The following is an 18,833-nucleotide window of genomic DNA, read 5'->3' on the forward strand; positions in this document are numbered from 1 at the left end:
GCCCCCAAGCCGCCCGCCGCCGCCCTCGTCCGCCTGAGGTGGTGGGGGGAGACCTCCGACGGCACCCTCTTCCAGCCCGCCTCCCGGCCGGGGCGGCCGGCGGGGAGAACCACCGCCCGCTACGCTGTCCGCTGCGGGCCCAGGCAGTTCGCCGCCTACCTGACAGGTAGAGGCCGCTTCGCCCTGGTCAGGCAGGTCAGGGCCGGAGCTGCCGGGAGACCCGCAGAAGCCCGGGAGTTTATTTACCCGCCAAGTAACCCCAGTCCTGTTCTCACTTAACGGCTTTTTAGGCCGTTTTCCTGATCCGGGGGGCTTTTGATCTCAGCCTGGAATTGCTGGCATCAGTCTCTCCAGTAGCTGGGTTTAGGGCTCAGGCCTGCAAACTGTTGAAGTCTCCTGCAGTCCCCGCAGTTTCAAGATCAGATGGCTTTTAGTGTTACACGTGTCATATTGAAGATGTATTTCAGTGTTCTAAGTGTGAGGAAGATACTCAGATGAGCTTGTAATCTTATTAAGGGACTTAATTTACTGAAAGATCTGCAGGAAATTAATGCAAGCCTGATGTCTAGAGTCTGTCTGTAAAAACCTGTGCCTCCATTGCTACTCGTAGAATCACAGAATAGTTTGGGTTGGAAGGGACCGTATAGATCGTCTAAGTCCAACCCCCCTGCCGTGGGCAGGGACATCTTCAACTCGATCAGGTTGCTCAGAGCCCCGTCCAGCCTGACCTGGAATGTCTCCAGGGATGGGGCATCCACCACCTCTCTGGGCAACCTGGGCCAGTGCTTCACCACCCTCAGCGTAAAACATTTCCTCCTTAGATCTAGTCTAAATCTACCTTCTTTCTGTTAAAACCATTACCCCTTGTCCTATCGTAAGTAGTCCTTTTGTGGTAATCTTGTACTTATTTATCATAAGTTATCATCAGTATAACGCTTCTTTACCTGCTGCCTCATTATCATAATTTCATGATATGACATTATGTGAACCTCTAGCATCTCTTGTCATTTTTAACAGAAAAGTTTTAATTGTGTTTAATTGTGACCGTGTTGTGTGAGACTGAATTGAAGCTGTTCCTAATTTTTGCAGATATGGGTGTGCTTGTCCTGGAGGTGATGACCAAACTTGACCGTCTTCCAATTGGCAGAGTGCAAATCACCGGGCTGTCCCAGCTCTCTCCCAGCCATCCGATCGATGGGTTTTTCGCCATAGTTTCGCCAACAGCTGATAAACTAGGAGAGCTGCAGGTCGTCCTTACGTCTTTGCTCTTTATTATAAATTGTACTGCTGTAACACCAGTATAATCAGGTGCCAGGATCAAGCTGTACTAGGTACGCTGCAGACCTGGTCTCTGTCCAAGGCATTCGTGAACTGAGGTAGCAAATGAAAAAGGAATACTGACGGTGTTGACTCTGTTTTGGTAGTTCAACTTGATAAAGAAAATTTGTAGTCTCTACGATGAGAGTGAGTTCTAACAGTGGATTTAAAAACGGATAGTCAGTTCTAACGCTTCTGCAGAGCCTCACTGGGCTGAAATTGTAGAAGATTTTGAAATCTGGGGTTAAGAAGGTGGTGTTCTGTTTTGCAGCCCTGGCTCTGGACAATTTGTGCTGAAAGATAGTTCCCTGTGATTTGAGAACGCGGAATGTGAAATAAGTAGTTGTAAATGTCTGAGTTTTACGATGTTACGTAACTGTATGATACAAATATTACTTTGTATATAAAAGCAACAGTTTTCCATAGCGTGAAATGTAAAATTGAACAGAGTGTGTGTTGCACTTAATTCAGAAAAGAATGAAATACTATTTTCACATTCTGTCTTTTCAGGTCTCACTAGTTCTAGAACCTCTGCCAGAATTGTATGACACCAGCAGCTCTGTCCCAACCACAGATGCAAGCTTAGATGTCGCTCCTGCTCAGGGAACCAGCAAGCCCCAGTTTCTTGCTCCATCACAGCAGTCCAGGCAAACACGGGTGACTATTGCTGACCCAGAGTCCGTTAACGATAGCAGAGCCACAACTCCCAGGTATCTTTTTTTCCCCATGACAAAATTCTGGTTTATCTTGCAGTTCACGCGCTTTTTAAGTAATGGGTGTACCCTTGTGAGTTAAGGAATACTTGATCTTTTTGAACGTGCATTGTATATGAAATCCAGAACATTCAGCATTTCAGAGCTTACAGGGACAGTTTCTCATCTGATACAAATTTGCATCCTACGTTGACTTAGTTCAAGCTATGCTCGTTGACACAAGAGGTGCCACAAATCTTTTACTTACTGCTTGAGTCGGTCCCTCTGATGGTATAAGTGGAGGATGAGGAGTCATTAAAATAATGGGTCGCGTTTCTTTTTGGAACATGTACTGAAGGGGGGCAGCTGCAGTGCTAGGGAGAATTTGAAGAGATTTGAATCCCTTTACCGATCCACTGTAGTTGTTACTGACATAATGTTTCATTTTTCAATAGAGGAAAGGACCGTTTGCTCTTTCAAGAGAACTCTGAAAACCTAAAGGACACTTTTTCTGCTTCTCATCACCGCCACATTTTACCAGATGAACATTTGAAAGTGAATGCTTCAAAGCAGCGAGTGTCGTTTCCCGCCAGCGCTGATCCTGAAGCACCCGCTAGAACAAACATGCGGGTGCTCTCTCTGCATAACCCAGCTACAAAAGACCTGCTCTCAGGTTTGTATGCAATTGGCATCATCTTTTAGATTTCACAATAAATAGTTCTTGATATTATTTCAGGTGCCTATCTAGAGATAAAGACTTAAGGAAAAGTGATGCTTTGCACGCTCTCACTATATCATTTCAAAGAGAAAATTATAACAAGAAGGCCTTTACTTAAAAACTACTGATTTAGTTTTGTTGGAAGGTGGCTTGAGTATCCAGCTCAGGCAAAGCATGCTGTCCTAGCAGTATGCCTGAGCTCTGACCTGGAGGGGTAAAAGAAGAGCTTCACAGGCTGTTTAATCACTGACTTGTCTTCTGAGATGTCCACCAAAGGTGCCACTCACATTCAAGTAGGTCTGGGGAGGGTTTCTGTGCCATTGGCATTTTCGGATGGAAAATGATTTCTTTTCCGTCGCCTGCCAGTTAGCATCCCTTTTAGATCCCAGACTGCCTGGACTGGATTCAGATGAGCATCAAAGTAGGGCACATTTCCGTATGTGTTGTCTTTTGAGTTATTTTATATATTTACAGAGAAGACCTAAAATCAGACTGCTGTTGAGATGTCCTAAGGTGACAAGCTACTCTTCCATAAATCAGTCTTGCTGCTCTATCTTAGTAGTGCCCCTCTAATGCCTGACTTGGTGGGTGCAGATGAATTGTTTGTACGGCTCTGAGTGGGAGACCGATAGAGGATTACTCTCGCTCGCTACCAGCTGTGTTATGTGTTTTATGGTGTGCAGCACGCACTTAATCTCCAGTATGTCAGGATCTCTTTATAATAGCAGCAAACAAGTTTCTTGACTGTAGCTGGCACATTTATTGTGTTTACACATTGCTTTTAAATTGCATTTGAATGCTGAGATTTAATCCTTCTGCTTATTCCCCAGCTCTTTTGGATCAAGGCAATAAACTCCGCGATGCCATGGTTGTTTCTGCAATGAAGTCTAGCCCCGACATGGAGATTGAACTGAATGAAGTGTCTCCCTTTATAGAGAGAGACGATTTCAAAGCGACAGCAAAGTGAGCTTGGAAAAGGGGGAAGTGAGATTAAGTTCCAAACCATAAATTTTGAGGCCTTATCAGGAGAACTAAATACTGAGATTCTTGTGATGTATTTTAGGATTCTCATTCAAATGGGAAATTAATTTCTACTTGTGAATAAAAGCCTAAATTTTGTGAATTGATTTTAATCATCACATAGTAAGCCTTGATTTAAGTCATTGATTTTAATTTTGTTTCGCAGTATATTTGTATTTAGTACAGAGTTATTTGATAAGGAAATATTAAATGTTGATAAGGAGTAAGAGTAATGTAAGGAACATAGCAAATTAAATGGTACTTCATCACAGAGGACAGGTTTTCAAAGAAATGTAAGTAATTAGTGACACAAATTGAGTACTTTTGCATATTCTAGTTTGCATCTCTTGGTGCCAAAATACCCATGAAAATCTGCATCTGTAACTGTGTTCTCAGAATTAGTAGTCATTATCTTCTTCCGTATGATCTTTCTTAGCAGATTTAAAAAAAAAAAAAAAGTGTTTGTGCCTTTTCTCCTTCTAACTCCGACTTTGTTTAGTACTAGGCTTAGTAAATGTTCTCAATTCAGTGATATTGAAACTTAGAAGTATTAAGACAAATGCATGTTTTTCACAGGAGAAACTTCAATTCCTTGGTTTTGGAAAAAAATTAACAATGCCTTTTGTTCCACGATAAACCAGAAAATGATGTCATTGTCTTTGACAGTCAGTGATGCTGTTGCAAACACAATTTAAATTATTTCTGCTCAAACTATTCCAATTTGTTTAAAAGTAGATGATTTGGGGCTTTCCAGGAAAAAATTATAGAAGATAGTTTATAAACATCTTGCTTGTCTTTCTCAGGCCCTCTCTCTCTTCCTGTTTGCAGCAGCTGTGCTTAAACTGCAAGATTGGACCGACCTTTACGGTTGGACTTGATGATCTTAAAGGTCTTTTCCAACCTAAACGTTCCTATGATTCTGTGACACATTGCGAAGTGTAAGATTTTGGAGGTGACTTGCCGCAGACTGCAGGGTTGCAGAAGGTTTTTGTGTATCTGGAGATTAAGCTACAAACTGGAGAAGGCTGTACATAACCTTTGATTTTTATCCTTGATGGATTCATCTTGAACGTGCCTTAATGTCTTTATTTTTCCTTTGACTGCTCTCTCTGCTGCAATCGCTGTTATCCAGGAGCCCCAAAGGCTTGAACTCAAATTTTGTGCCCCCTCCTGAAGATCCCCATCTCTTCGCATCTGAGGTGTCAGGTCAGCAACTTGACCTAAACTCTGAAGAGAGAGCAATACAGTTACTCTTGGGCAGGTGAGTGTAATGCACTGGAAGTTACTGCAAAATTGTCCTTATTTGACCACTTTATACTGAAAAATGTCTCTCAACTCTTCAAGTTCTCCGCATTTCTGGAGATGTAACCAGTGAAGCATATGTGCAAGTGATGGAGGTGTTTTATACCTCAGCTTGCACTCAACTTTAGTGCATAACAACATGGATAGCTCGAAGTCCCTTGATGTAAAAGTGATGTCAGAAAGATTAACCACGATCTTTGATAAAATTGAGTTATTTAGTAGTTGTAACTGTTGTGTCCTAAAATGTTAAGAAGTGCATAAAACAAGTACAGTGTTTCTTTGAAGAACTTGCAGTCCGTAAATTAAAAATAGAGAGAACCAATAGTTATTTATTTAGTCTTTCTCCAAATATTAAATTGACCTTTTTCTCTCATTTTGTGTAGCAAGAGCATAAATGATGCTTAACGTCGTCTGTGTCCAAATCAGGGGTACGAAGCATACAGCTTCTGTGTCAGATATGGTTTAGAATTTCAGTTCATATGTCTTGTGCCCTGCACTTATTTTTTTCCCTGCGGTTTATCACTGGCTAACACTGAAGTGTTTGCAGATCGTAAAATGGTTTTGAACTCACAGCACAGATAGAAAACCCTTAAACCAAACAAAACCCAACTTGAACCATGTTCTAAAGATAACTTGGATTTACCTACTCAGACATAGTTTGTATTTATTTTTTATTAAACTGTCCATAAGTATTACTGATATCTTAAAGCATTCTAACAGTTATAAAGTACTTACGGATAAATATTATAGGTAGATATTAGTAGATACATTTTAAGATGAGGGTCATCAGGCACTGGAACAGGTTGCCCAAAGAGGTTGTGGAATCTCCAGCTTTGGAGATACTCAAAACCCGACTTGGACAATTTTCTTATTTGCATCCTCTACCTTTGAGCAGAGGTTGGACTAGGTGATCTCCAGAGGTCCCTTCCAACCTCAGCTGTTCCGTGGGTCTATGGATATATATCCGCACACGCTGTTTTCGCATGGGGTCCAGAGATGTTATCACAAGATAACCCATCAGGTTGGGTCACAGGCGTGTATTAGGTTGGGCACAGTGCTATGTAAGCACAGTTTGGCTTTATCTGGAGCCAATATAGCACAAATCCAGTACAGAACAGACAGTGTTGTCAGAATTCATAAGACATTGGCTGCAGAACTTGCAACACAAACCTATGTTTCTTTCTTTTGTGTCCGCAGTGCTGATTTATCTCCTGTGCATTTCTGGGATCGGACAGGTTCCCTTTTGGATTCTCTCTCTCTCGGGAGTGAGGTGTATGACAGTGAACTCAATGATCCCCATTATGACCAGAGTCTGCTGGAGAGTCTTTTTTACACGGCTCCTGTAAGTGGAGAGCAAAAGGAAGGTGCTTAATAGGTAGTCCCGAAGGTGAAGAAAATCAGAAGTCTGCATCAAAAAAAAAAAAGCTACAGATTTCAGTATTAGTGAGGCTTAATAAGCATGAAGTATCATACAGAAGCTTGTGAGAACACTGCTTAAAATTAATACTATTGGAAGAATACTATTAAGACTACAAAGTCGAGCAGTGAGTTTGGACATTGCTAAGATTGAGGCTGTCCGTGAAGACTTTTTTTTAAACCTCTGAAAAATTCTGATACCATTTTAATTGTTTTGAATTATGCAATCCGCAAGTTGTTTTTTCTTTATGTATCGTGACCATTACGTATCTTTCTTGACAATGATAGTTAACTTCTTACGTGCATTATTTCTGTTTCAGAAATCTGATTCCAGTTTAAGTGACTTCCTCAGTGATGATGATGTTGACTCCTCCAAAAAAGTAACCAAGACAGGAATTCTCAAGAAAGCTGATCCAGTGAATCCGCAGAAGGATTCTAATGCCTTTGATCAGGATCAGAAGGTGACAGAAATTAAATCCAGGTAAATAGTTACATTAGTGACTCGTTTTGCAGCATCTTGCTCATTGTAAGTTAGTATTAGCAAGAATCACGCTATGTTATTGTGCTCTGTCATTATCGCACAAGTCACTGAATAACCGTTTTGGTGGGGAATTTTCATAGCATCTCTGGGAATGGTGGAGCATCAGCATCACCCAGGAATTGCTAGATGTTGTTAAAGAAACTATTGAGGTGCAATTAGTTAAAATCACGAGTTTGCCAAAAATGCACTAAGCCTAGTAATAACGTTTTGAGCTGTGGAAGCAGAAATGCTAAGGCCTGAGCGGGCCTCTCGACTGAACTCTCACCCTGTCTCCTGAAACAATAATCACTGTACAACCTTCATGCTAAATCAGTTCCTGTGCTGAAAAAAGCAGACTCCAGACCAGCTTTGCGCAGTTCTGTGGCCTTGTGTGTGTAACAGATAGGAAATAACTCACCTCCTATTATCTGTCTTTGCACAATGTCTCTAAGTGTGTAAAATTTGTGTCTGCTTTACGGGGACAGAGTTCACATCAGCGGAGTCTGTTTCTCTGCTGAGTTGTGTTCTCTCCTATAGCTATAGTAAATAAACTTCTGTTCTGACCTGATCTAAATTGTATTCCCTTTTTTCCATGACAGAACCGATAAAAGTGTCCCTAAAAATCCAGTTATCAAGCTTTACTTGTACAATACCAGTTAGTATTAAGGTTTTATGACTTCTTTTCTAATCCAGCTCCAAATAATTATTTCTGAAACTTTTCTTAAAAATACTGCTATTTTTACATTCAAGTAAAATTCATATCTCCAGAGGTACCAACACAAAACCATTTACAAGTCAAGTCTTACAAATAAAGTGCAAGTGAGATTTTAAATTATGACAAAAATCCTGTTGCTGTTCCTCTGCAGCAGTGACTTGTCCATATGTATAACTGCATCGTCTCCCTTTTTTTGTATATGACCTTAAATGAAGCTTTTCTTTTTGAAGAGTTAGACTGCATAAGATTTTTTCAAAACTCCAACAATGTGGAACATGTGCTTCCTGTGCTTCCCCCCCCCCCCCCCCCAGTTATGTACCCTAGATATTGTAGATTGTAAGATTTCTGTTACAGGTACCACCAAATTTGTTGTAGAAAATGCATTAAAAAATGTGCATTTTAATGAACCACGAGCAGTTTTTAAATAATATCCCACTAAGCTACAATTTTCCCTTCATGTGGTCGTGTTAAAAATGTTCGTGTAGTCCTGATTCTCAGTTTTATCTCTTCAGCTGCTCTCCTACTAGGTCACTTGCTCCTCTGGAAGATCACACAGAAGCAGCTCATGTCACATCCTTGAGTGCAGACAGGATGGCATTGCTGGGGCGAATACACCTTGCCAGAGTCATTATTGAAAGCTTGAAAATGCCTCCTGAGAGCATCCAGATTACACCAAGAAAGAAAGGCTTAATGGGGAAGCCTCCAAGGCCTGCGTCAGTTAATAAGCGGTAAGGAGGATTGTTTCTCATCAGCTTGTTACTTGTGCCTTCGAGGTAGATTTCTCTGAGGTCTGTTGTGTAGTCCACCTTACCTAAGCTCTCCAGGCGTCTGAGGTCTTCCCATTTCTCTGCTCCCCTCAGGAAATTGTATACCGTAGACTTCTGAAAGTTAGAGATGCGAATAATTTATCCTGATGTCGGCTCACTTCAGACTGTGCTTTTTCTGGGATTTTGGGGAGGTACAAATGTGCTTTGTGCATGGCAGTACATTGAAAACAAAAGGGGAGTTTTTTGGAGGAGAATCTGACGTATACGTAATCTGTTGAAAGAATTCATAAAATAGGTAGTTCAATTATTCTAAAAAAATAGAGTAACTTATTAAATTGTGAATACGAAACTTGCCTGCTATGTTCAGTTTCGTTATGTACATTAGATTTTTGATGGATTGTGATCATCTATTCACTTTTTTATTCATAGTACCTTCTTTGTTGAGTATCACTTTCCTGTGGGAGCCTCCAAGGATGAAAAAGGACAGGTCTCCGTAACAACAGAAGTAACTCGAATAGCTTCAAGTAAAATCACAGATGATGGTAAGAGCATTGGTGTTCCCCCTTGTATTTAGTTTTGTTGACTCCTCCATCTCTTAGAAATTATTTCATACCATTTTCTGTGTATTTTCTCTGCTGCCTGAAAAATACAGTATGATTAGTGGCACCTCTACCAACAGAGCTGCTGTGCTGCAGGTAGCGGAATGCTCCTCTCGGGCAGGAGGAAGCCAAGAGATTTTTTTTTTTTTTTGCTTCCAAGAAGTAGTCATACTGGGATTTTCGCATTTCTTTTCCTAGGGACATAACAGCAGGTCAGTAAGCCCGTTCCTTCATTTCAACGTAAACCCAATATCCTTTCTGCAATAGTATGAAGATGATAAAGTACTTTTAGAAATATCAGAGATCCTTATCTCTCAACTAAATAGTTTTTCCAGATGCTGAAGTATGTCACGTAACATCTGCAAGAGCTCAGAGAATCTGCTGGATCCAAGAGATCTTGACAAGTCCTGTGCTCAATCAGCAGACATTAATCTCTTTACTGAGAGTTACCGGTGTTCATATCCCTGAGAACAATTTAGGATACGTTTCTGTCCTCAGCGAGCAGAGAATGCTGTATGAGCAAGATCCTCTCTGCCCAGAAACTGGAATTCCAGGGTGACTTTCAGATGCCTCTCCCATACGGTCATTCATTGGCTTTGCATCTTTCTGGGTGGCGCTTGAGAGATCTGGGGGTAATTCTGAGTTCTCTTGTATATTCTCCATCTGTGTCCGGACAAAACATCTAATTCTTCTGAACCTGGGCTCTTTGTAATGCAAAGATAATACAGCCTCCTGCACTTTGTCTTCTGTAGTTAGATTCCAGCTCTTCGGAACCTAGAAAAAGAGATAGGGCTGAAAATATTTTGAAGAAGCCATCTAGTCAATCCACTGTACCATTATCTTTCCTGAGGGCTGTTTATCTCATTTATTAAAGATGCCCAATGGGAAAAATTCCACAGCCATCCCAGGCAAGCTGTGGAAGTGCTGCGCTTCCTGTTAGAAAAGTTTCCTTACGTCTAACCTGCGTTTTTGTCATCACGAGAATACTTACTTTATCCATTGTGAACACGCAAAGCATACTACTTCAACACTGTTGTACTTCTCCTTATTCTTCTCTTTTCTAGACTAAACACCAATTCATTCAGTCTTTTCTTGCAGATATTACTTTTCTCCTGAACCTGCAATTTTTCTTGCAGTTCAGCTTTGACTCTTTCAAGATATGTCTTGAAATGCATTGCTCAAAATGAGACAGGGTTCTCCCACTGAAGAAGGGAATGTTTTAGTGCGTGCTAGGATGACAAAGACTCGGTATCAACTGCAGCCTTTAGATGCTGTTATAATATTAATTTTTCCGTGCTGCCCTCCTGCTATTTTCTGCCCTTGGGAAATGAAGAACAGTTTATTTTGGGCTTGATGTTAATAGGTAATGCAAAATTAAGTGATTGTGTGTGTAACAGAGCAATCTCCACGGGAAAGTTTATTTATATTCAGTTAATTTTGAATATTTGTTGCTTCTGTGAGCAACAACAAAAAAAAAGAAGTAAATTACCTGCAGAGTTGTAACATAATTTAATAGGTTGAAACCCCAAGAGAGTCTTGTTGAGGGTTCCAGTGACAGCCCTTCCCCCTTCAGCTCGCAGCCTTCCTGATCTCTCATTCTGGCAGATGTGCAAATGCTCTCTGTGTGTCTGTCCATCCATCACTTTCCCCTCATACCTTCTGAACTTCATGTGTCTTTACTCACCCTGCATGTTCTCTGCAGAGACTGAAGATTTCTCTGTTCCTGATCAAGCTCAAAAGACAGGTTGGCTCTGAATCCAGCTAAGAGCTCACAAGTCTCTGTCTTCCTTGCAGTGGTGAAATTTCAGCAGCGGTTTGTGTTCCCTGTCCGTTTTGGTGGAACGATGATAGAGCACTGGTGGAGCTCTGACCTTGCTTTTAAAATCTACATGAGAAAAAGCACACAGAAAAAGGTATTTATTGAAAGCTGTTTATGCTTTGTGTATTGAAAAGCAAAGAAATTATTTGCTTTTCTATTTCCTCCAAATACTTACGCGGACAGCAGTGGCTTTTCTAAGTCTTCTGCAATGCTTCATTGCAATTGCTGCCATCTCAACCATCAGAGGCAAAACAGACAAAGTAATGTGGCTTGACTGAGCCACTTCTTAGTCGACCGTTGCCAGATGTTATGAAGGGAAATGGCATTATGTGCAGATACTATAAGTTGAACTAATTGCTGTTCGATCTTGTCACCCAACTAAATGGTTTTCTGAGTTCGAGACTGACAGGCAAAAAAAATTGTCCTTCCCTCATCTTTAAAACTGATCTGTTGCTGTTTAAGCGTATTGGATCAATTATACAAGCGTTAGTCTTCAGTGAGAACACAGCTTGTTTAGCAATATAGAATGAGTTAATGTGGATGCAGTTGATACCATTACTCTGCCTAAGGTAAGGGGAATAATATGAGGTGTGAGAAAGTGGTGTAACTTCTGCATTTGGAGGGGGGAAAAAAGTATCTTTCGTTTGGCTAGAAATATTTGCATAATCATCTGCATGTGATGAAGTCCGAGAGAGGTGTTAACTCAGCTTATGTTTTTGTTTTAATCAATCCCAAGGATATCTGCCCATCTGTTCTAATAGGAGCTTTTCTTTTAATGGGTGAATAAATTGCATCTTTAAGTGTGGAAATTTTGCTGAGTTACTAGGATTTGGGATGTTCATTTTTGCATTATCCTGGAACTGTTTACTGGAGGTACTGGGAGAATTGTCCTTGTTGTTGTCCTAGTGATACTTGAAATTGGAACTAAGGGAAACTTTCCTACAAATCCCCATTGGTAAAACAAGTGGTATAGGAGTGGGGAGGGTGAGTGGCTGACCACGGCTTCCCAGAAGGCTTTCGTTTCACAATATGCCCGTAGTTCTTCGAACCTGACAGAAATCTTGCAAAATGGATTCTTTTTCTGCCCTCAGCCAGTGGCTGTTGGCTCAGCAGCGCTCCAGTTACGCAAGGTTATTCAGTCTGAGTTGCTCACTGTCAGCTGTGAAATACCTGTGGAAAAAGAAGGAGGTCAGACACAAGTTGGACCACTAAAGGTATGTGTTTTGCCATGTAGAGTTTGAGTTAAGTGACCTGTTGTTACTAATTTTGGCTGGATATTCTCTCTTTTTTTATTATTTTTCCTCCTCTTTCTTTTCTCTCTTTGTTTTAATTTGCCAGGTCTTGGAGATGAAGGTTTGTAGGACCAACACAAGATAACATGAACCTCTTTTTTCCCTTAGGATTTTGGAGAAATATTTTGAACCTCCTCCAAGTCTAAGGATGTCGCTGTGTGAAGTTTCCCTGGCTGCGGGGTAAAATGAGGGTCAATAAGCTGGGGCTTAGATACAGAAACTGCTCTACAGGCAGATTTTGAGTGGCACATGTTCAGGGCTGGGAGCTTTGGCTTGTGCTCCACACGTGACATGAGCTGAGGTCTCTCCTGACGCAGAGGCCTGATGCTCCCGGTCATTGGTACCACCTTGTCACTTCAGGAGTTATTTTCTCCAGCCAAAGTTTCTGCCAGCATGCTCGACTTCTGACTGAGAAGGATTAACAGTCCTGCAGAGCACATTTGAGAGATTTGCCAGTTCTGAGGATAAGCAGCTCTCTCGATTAGCACGTGAAGGTTTAAGACAGTATTTGGGAATTTTACATTCAGAGCTCCTAAATTATTCCCAGAGAACCTGAGCATGGACTGCTTCTGTCACTTTGTAATTCACGGGATGAGCGATGTTTTCTGTCATAGGGGCTGTGAAACTTCTTCCAGAGGAGCCATTCAGCAGAGCTGCCAGTAGAGGAGCCGCGGAAGGGTGAAACATAGGTTAGGTGTGGGAGGAGTTAGTTGAAGGCAGGGAGGAGAAATGGTGTGTTGTGCGGGAGAGAATGGAGTGGAACAGGGTCTGAGAGGAGAAAAGTGGAAGGAGCTGTTGTGGGGAATTAATGAACCAAAGTTCAGTGCAAGAACTTATGGAAGGGGAAGCTAATACTTAAAGAAAACCGATTTTGGGCACCCCGTCTCTTAAGTTTCTCTTGCTCAGTGTAATACCTGCCTATCAGTGATACCTGTGTGTCCAGCTATTCTGGCCAGGGCACGGAGGATAAGGGATGTCAGCTATTGAGTCCACTTCGCATTTCTTGTGTTCTTTCTGATGGATGGCCTTGAACTCCTCGTCTTTGGACGTGTTCTTTATACCCTTTAGGAGTAGATACTGTTTGGGATCTTTTGCCGCGATACCTTGTCTCATCCCTCCTAAGTCATAGGCAAAATTCTTGAGTCCGATTATTTTGTTGTCCTTATTTGGGCATTTTATGGCTCCAGTTCTTTTCTTTATCCTGTTACGTTATCTTCTGGGCTTCAGTTTGTTCCTCCCCTTCTTGCTGTCTTGTGTGCATGAATCCAGCAGATCTATAATGCTCTGTAGCAATTAACACTTGCAAATTAACACTTGCAATTCCTTTAACCCTTGTACTGGTGGTTGTTTCGTTGCTTTCACACACACATTTTCATTCATAGCAATCTAACTATTTCTCTTGCAAATCTTGACAACGTAGGGCAGAGCGTTAAAAAACAAAACAAAAGCCAAAAAACCCAACCTCAGGAAAAAAGACAAATGCAGTGGAACATGTAGACCATTGGAGAGAAAAAGAAGGAGCCCACAGAAGGGAGAGGAGTTAGGGACAGCTAAAATCAGCAGGGAATATGAAAGTGAAAGAGCAGTGGAAGAAAACATTTAGAGAGAAACACTTCTTTTTAATAATTTTCTCAAGCAGCGAGTGCTGTAGCAAAGTGGAGCAAATGACAGTTGTGATACTTTGTCACAGTACGTTTCACCGTGGCTAGGTAGGTGTTCGTTGTTCAGTCAGCTTTGTGATTGGTTTTAATTTTTTTCCTTTATTCAGCTGTAATTGTGTGTTTTTGTACTTCAGTTACTGCTTTATTTGATAAAACCGCATGTAGTTAGTTTATTTTGCAGTGACAGTTGTAGCTTGTAACTAGCGTGTGTCTAAAGGTAAGCCTTCTGCGTGGTGATCTAACACAGTTCTTGAACAAAACATGCCATGCACTTCCCTGAGTTTATGTTGCAGCCTCTTGTCTTTTGTACGGGGCACGTCTTCTGATCAGCCCGCCTTGCCTTGCACAACGCAGGTGTCCTTAGAGCTCGCAGCTGACAACAAAGACTTCACTCGCACCGCCGCCAGGTCAGCGATGGCTGTGCAGCCAGTCCCAGCCCATGCTGTAAGAAGTCCCCGGCTGGAATTCCAGGAGCCCTACAGGAAGAGTGTAAATGCAGAAAGCCCTCGCTGCTTGAAACTTAACAATTACGAGGACTCGGAGAAGACAGGAGCAGCCAGCATAAACATCGCGCAGCCACCACAGACTGTACCAACCTCTGTAGCCCGTAACCTGATGACACAAATAACTGCATCTGAAGAGGATGGGTTATTACTGCATGTGCTGTTGATGGTGCCTGACGGAAAGGATTTTGTTGCTGAAGACTATGGGCTCCACAGTTCTTGTAATGTGTATTTAAACTGCAAGCTGCTCAGCACTGAGGAGGCAACAAGGTCTGCTGTCGTATGGGGCACAGCACATCCTGCCTTTCATTTTTCTCAGGCAAGTCACAAGTCTTCCGCTTAACACCGATTGAAACGTGCTATTCCACACCCACAAACGTATTTCAAAGATAAGTTACTTTTACATATGTAGGAACTTCTCTGCTTGGCTCCGTCCAGTATATTAAAAGTATTTTCCATATTGTTTTGGCTGCATTGCACAGTTTGAAATGCAGTTCCTTGAATCATCCAAATAATAAGCGAGACTTTTGAAGTACAAAAGAAAAGTAGTCAGAAAAGTTTAGGTTAAAGCTGAAAAAAAGTTGACTTCTCCTTTCTTCTGTTTTGGCAAGAAAACATATTGTTGATGGCATCCTAATATGTCGATGTAGAACTTTTTGGTTTGTTCCATTGTTCAGCGTTCTCTTTCTTCTCAGTGGATATATCAGCACAGAAGTGTGAGTTACTGTCCTAATATGGGCCAGAGCCTTCCCCCAGCAAACAGCAGAATTTCAGGCAATTAATACTGTTACGAATTTGTAATTTTTTTATGGACATTTTTCTTTGGAAATGTCAGGATGCTCAAATGCATTTGTTTTACTTTAACAGTGCCTAGTGATTTGTGAGACCCCTTAGTCTTCAGCTGAAAGAGTGAAATGTAAAAACATAGCAAAAGACATCTGAAACAGTTGTCTGTTGTTTATCTGTTTTACTGTTTGTTTATCCGTTGTTTAGTAAACAGGCGTTTAAAGATAAAAGCCATGTTTTTTAAGATAGCATATGATCTTATGTTAAAATTTATCTAAATTGCGTTTATTTTCCTGGCTAGCTCTTTTCCAAGCCTACCAGTTTTCTGAGACTTGTTAGGCAGGTATGCGTTTTAATTTTTAATTTCCATTTCTAAAGAGCACAATTCTGTAGACTGAAATAATGTAGCGTTACCAGAATGCTCTGTACTTAGCAAATAGCTTCCAGTGTATTCTGTGTACTAATTCTGCGTTGAACTCTTTCAGGTGATGCCTTTCTCATTGACTTCCAAACACTTGGAGCGGCTGAAGAACAACGTCATGATTATTGAAGCGTGGAACAAGATGGGAAGCCCTGGCTGTGACAGACTGCTGGGATTAGTGAAACTTCCTCTGCATCAGTTTTACATCTCATTCAAGTACACATCCTTGTTCCGTATTTTATTGGGTTGGGATATATCCTAACTGATGCTCAGAAAAAGAAGGGAAGGATGGTGCCTGGGGTTTGTGGGGAAGGGTTCTTAATTACACTTTATAGCAAAAGGCATTTTTGTCCTGCCAAGCTTCCTCTGGCACTTTCCTACGCTGAGCAGTATATGGGTAAGTTACGCTGTCCTCGTACAGAAATACAAGTAGACTGTGAGAAATAAAGATACTGTGCTGCATCAGGTTTGGAGCCAGGTTAACTTGGGGTCCTGTGGAAGAGTAAAAAGAGATCAAAGGGACTGCACGGGAAAACTAAGCATGGCTTTCCATTGGTGATTTTCCAAGGTTCTGACTGAGTGATTTTGTTCCTGATTACGCTCTGCATAGATCCCATTGCTAGGGATGCGGTCAGTTTGCACAGCACAGGATAACGCCTGTGGTATCAAAAAGGTCTCTCAAATTGTCATCTTATCCAATGGGTCTCTCCAGAGCTCTTTGTTCTTTTTGGTTCAATGTTTTGGCTTCTTGTTCAGTCAAGTGATACACCTGCTTAAAGCAGTTTAAATCAATGGAAATACTGGACAGAAGAGATTCTCTCTAATGCAAAGGATTAATTCCTTTTATTTTGGTCAGACTAGCGATAGGTGGAAATTAGATGGTGCTGGAACTCACTGGCCATTACTTTGTTAATTATTAGTGTATCACATGTATAATTTTTTCAGTTATCCACTGTAGTTTACTTGTGTGTATCTTCCATGTATTATTAGAGGTTTTTACACTTCTCTGGGAGACTGTCCCTGTTCCTTCTTTTCTTCCTGCCCACGTCCATCCCCAAAGGCACATAACTGCCTCATAAAACTATAATGTGTGTACAGTATATTAATAGGAGCCTTGTTCCGGTTCATCACCTCGCTCACAGATTTCTAGGCTGGCTTATGGCTAAGGCCACCTTAGTTTTTGGAGAGCTGTGCTTTCTCATTGCTGAAAATAGCTCATGGATCTGTGCTTTGTGAAGACTAAGGTAACCGAGATGGATTTGGGAGGAATGGAGATGGATTGGTTTCTAACTGCATTGAAAGTCCCGTCTAAAATGAGCTTTGTGTGATCGTGTTCATATTCAGATGGTTCATTCTCTTGCTGGGGCTTTTTTGTTTTTTTTTTTTTTGTTTTAATCTATTCTAGAGATCCAAAGATTTCCCACCTGCTTCTTCAAGCTCAGTATCCAGTGGTTGCTGTGGACAGCTATATGCCTGTGATAGATGTTTTTACTGGCAGTAGAAGTGGAAGCCTGAGGGTCATTCTGGCGATGGGGTCAGCTGATCAAATAGTGGCACTGCAAAGGCTAAAAAATGAAGAAGGAATGGTACCTCCCATCACGCAGCGCCCTCCCCACTCTCTGGACCCTCCTCCTACAAAGCCCACAACGGTATTGTTCAGTAAATTCCCATTCTTGCTGTAAGGGACCCATGAAAAGGATTTTGCCAGTGGGTTCATTAACAGACCAGTGGTCTCCAATCTCTTTTGATACTGTAGCCAATTTTGTTATAAATGATCACTTTCTACGCAGAATTATATTGTTTGTACTCTTTTCTCACCAGCTTTCTCTCACCAGTTGTGACGTTATTGCCCTTTTTATTGCCCTGCATATCCACGGCTTCTATCTACATGACAAGTGCAGTAACACCCCCCCGCCCCCCCCCAAAAAAAAATTATAGAAAATCTTAATTCTCACAGCCTTATTCTGTACCATATAGGTTTTGCCACTACCTTTGAGTTGGATATGTAGGAACTTTCATGCTTTTTATGTGCTGTGTTTTTTGGCTTTTGCAGCAAAAAAAAAAAATTGCTGTCAGGCTTTCGATGTTTCTGTGAACTTTAGGAGGAAAATGGCAGATAGTGGTTCTGTCCCCCGTCTCAGGCTTCTTAGAATCTTATGTTCCCAGTCCTCTTGTATGCCGTTTCCTAAAGAGTTGTCCTTTCCATGTGGATTTCCTTTGTTTTATTAGCAGTCAGACCAAGAAGGGGAAGACCTGATGGAGCATGTGTTTGAGATCCATGTGGAGAGTGTGAAAGGACTCACTCCCTTACAGTCCACCGTCTGGGGAGAGGCTGACTGCTACGTACAGTACTATTTCCCAGTTCAAGAGGCTGGTTGTGGTGCACTGCAAGGAACTGAATTGCATGAGGACAGTAAGTTTCTTTTATAATCCGTCCTTATTTAGAGCATTGCTTTAGTTAAATATGGTTTAGTAATGTTTTCCCTGCTAAAGTAAGAGGGTTTGTATTTCTCTGAGCTTCCATAATGCAGCCAATGCTTGCTTTCCTCAGAAGGTCTGCGTACAACTGTACTTGGGCTGCGTCGGTAAATTAAAAGCCTGCTTTGACTGAGGCAGGTGGCAAAGTTACCAGCAAAAAAAGATACCTAGTTCTGAACCTCTTCACATGGTACTTTTTTGTTAAAGATCCCAGAGAGCTTCGCCAACTGATGCTGCAAAGGTGCAGGAACAGATTCACAGGGAATACTAAGATTGTATACAGTTAAATTCAATGAAGCCTTTACACACACAAGCCTTTCAAGATGCTCATTTTCATGGATACACCAAGAGAAGACTTGCCTGTTTTAGATCATTAGGATTATAAAGGAGTATTTAAATAATTGCAGTTGTAGAAAAGAACATAGCGTTGATCTTGAGTGCTTTGAATCACTAACATGTATTGCCTCTGAAAAATGACAGTCAGTAACATTGTTCCATAGCAACTCCTGTGGACTGTGTCAGCTTCCACCCACGTTTAACAGTAGTTTTCAGCCTGTGGCTCACAGGTTCATGGGACTGCGTGAATTGCTTGTAAAAGATTTGTGAAGTGAAACTCAGAACAGCAAGCCTTCTGGGAGGAGGGTTTAACTTACTGTCCATGGGTCCTGCCTCCTGAATGATTGCAAATAGAAGAAGGTTGAAACCCTCAAATGAAACCGTTTTTAACCAACTCTGCTTGACTTGTAGGCATCAAATTAAAGCCGTTTCGCACAGCAACCACCTTGTGTGTCCCTGATCCCGTCTTTA

General features: G+C 41.5%; 1 protein-coding gene across 1 annotated transcript in view; it reads left to right on the plus strand.

Moving 5' to 3' along the window:
• The first annotated feature begins 91 nt into the window (after positions 1 to 91).
• The window catches only part of C2CD3 (C2 calcium-dependent domain containing 3), a 51,394-nt gene continuing 32,652 nt past the window's right edge, over positions 92 to 18,833 (plus strand). Inside the window, 17 exon segments of the mRNA XM_009329039.1 lie at positions 92 to 166; positions 1,090 to 1,247; positions 1,828 to 2,027; positions 2,465 to 2,682; positions 3,558 to 3,690; positions 4,880 to 5,008; positions 6,247 to 6,391; positions 6,786 to 6,946; positions 8,213 to 8,428; positions 8,897 to 9,009; positions 10,861 to 10,979; positions 11,977 to 12,099; positions 14,193 to 14,660; positions 15,613 to 15,764; positions 16,954 to 17,197; positions 17,778 to 17,961; positions 18,774 to 18,826. Coding sequence (XP_009327314.1) covers positions 1,092 to 1,247; positions 1,828 to 2,027; positions 2,465 to 2,682; positions 3,558 to 3,690; positions 4,880 to 5,008; positions 6,247 to 6,391; positions 6,786 to 6,946; positions 8,213 to 8,428; positions 8,897 to 9,009; positions 10,861 to 10,979; positions 11,977 to 12,099; positions 14,193 to 14,660; positions 15,613 to 15,764; positions 16,954 to 17,197; positions 17,778 to 17,961; positions 18,774 to 18,826 — 2,814 coding nt within the window. The 5' untranslated portion in view covers positions 92 to 166; positions 1,090 to 1,091.

The sequence above is a fragment of the Pygoscelis adeliae genome, unplaced genomic scaffold (assembly GCF_000699105.1).
Source record: "Pygoscelis adeliae isolate BGI_AS28 unplaced genomic scaffold, ASM69910v1 Scaffold297, whole genome shotgun sequence".
Taxonomy (NCBI): Eukaryota; Metazoa; Chordata; class Aves; order Sphenisciformes; family Spheniscidae; genus Pygoscelis; species Pygoscelis adeliae.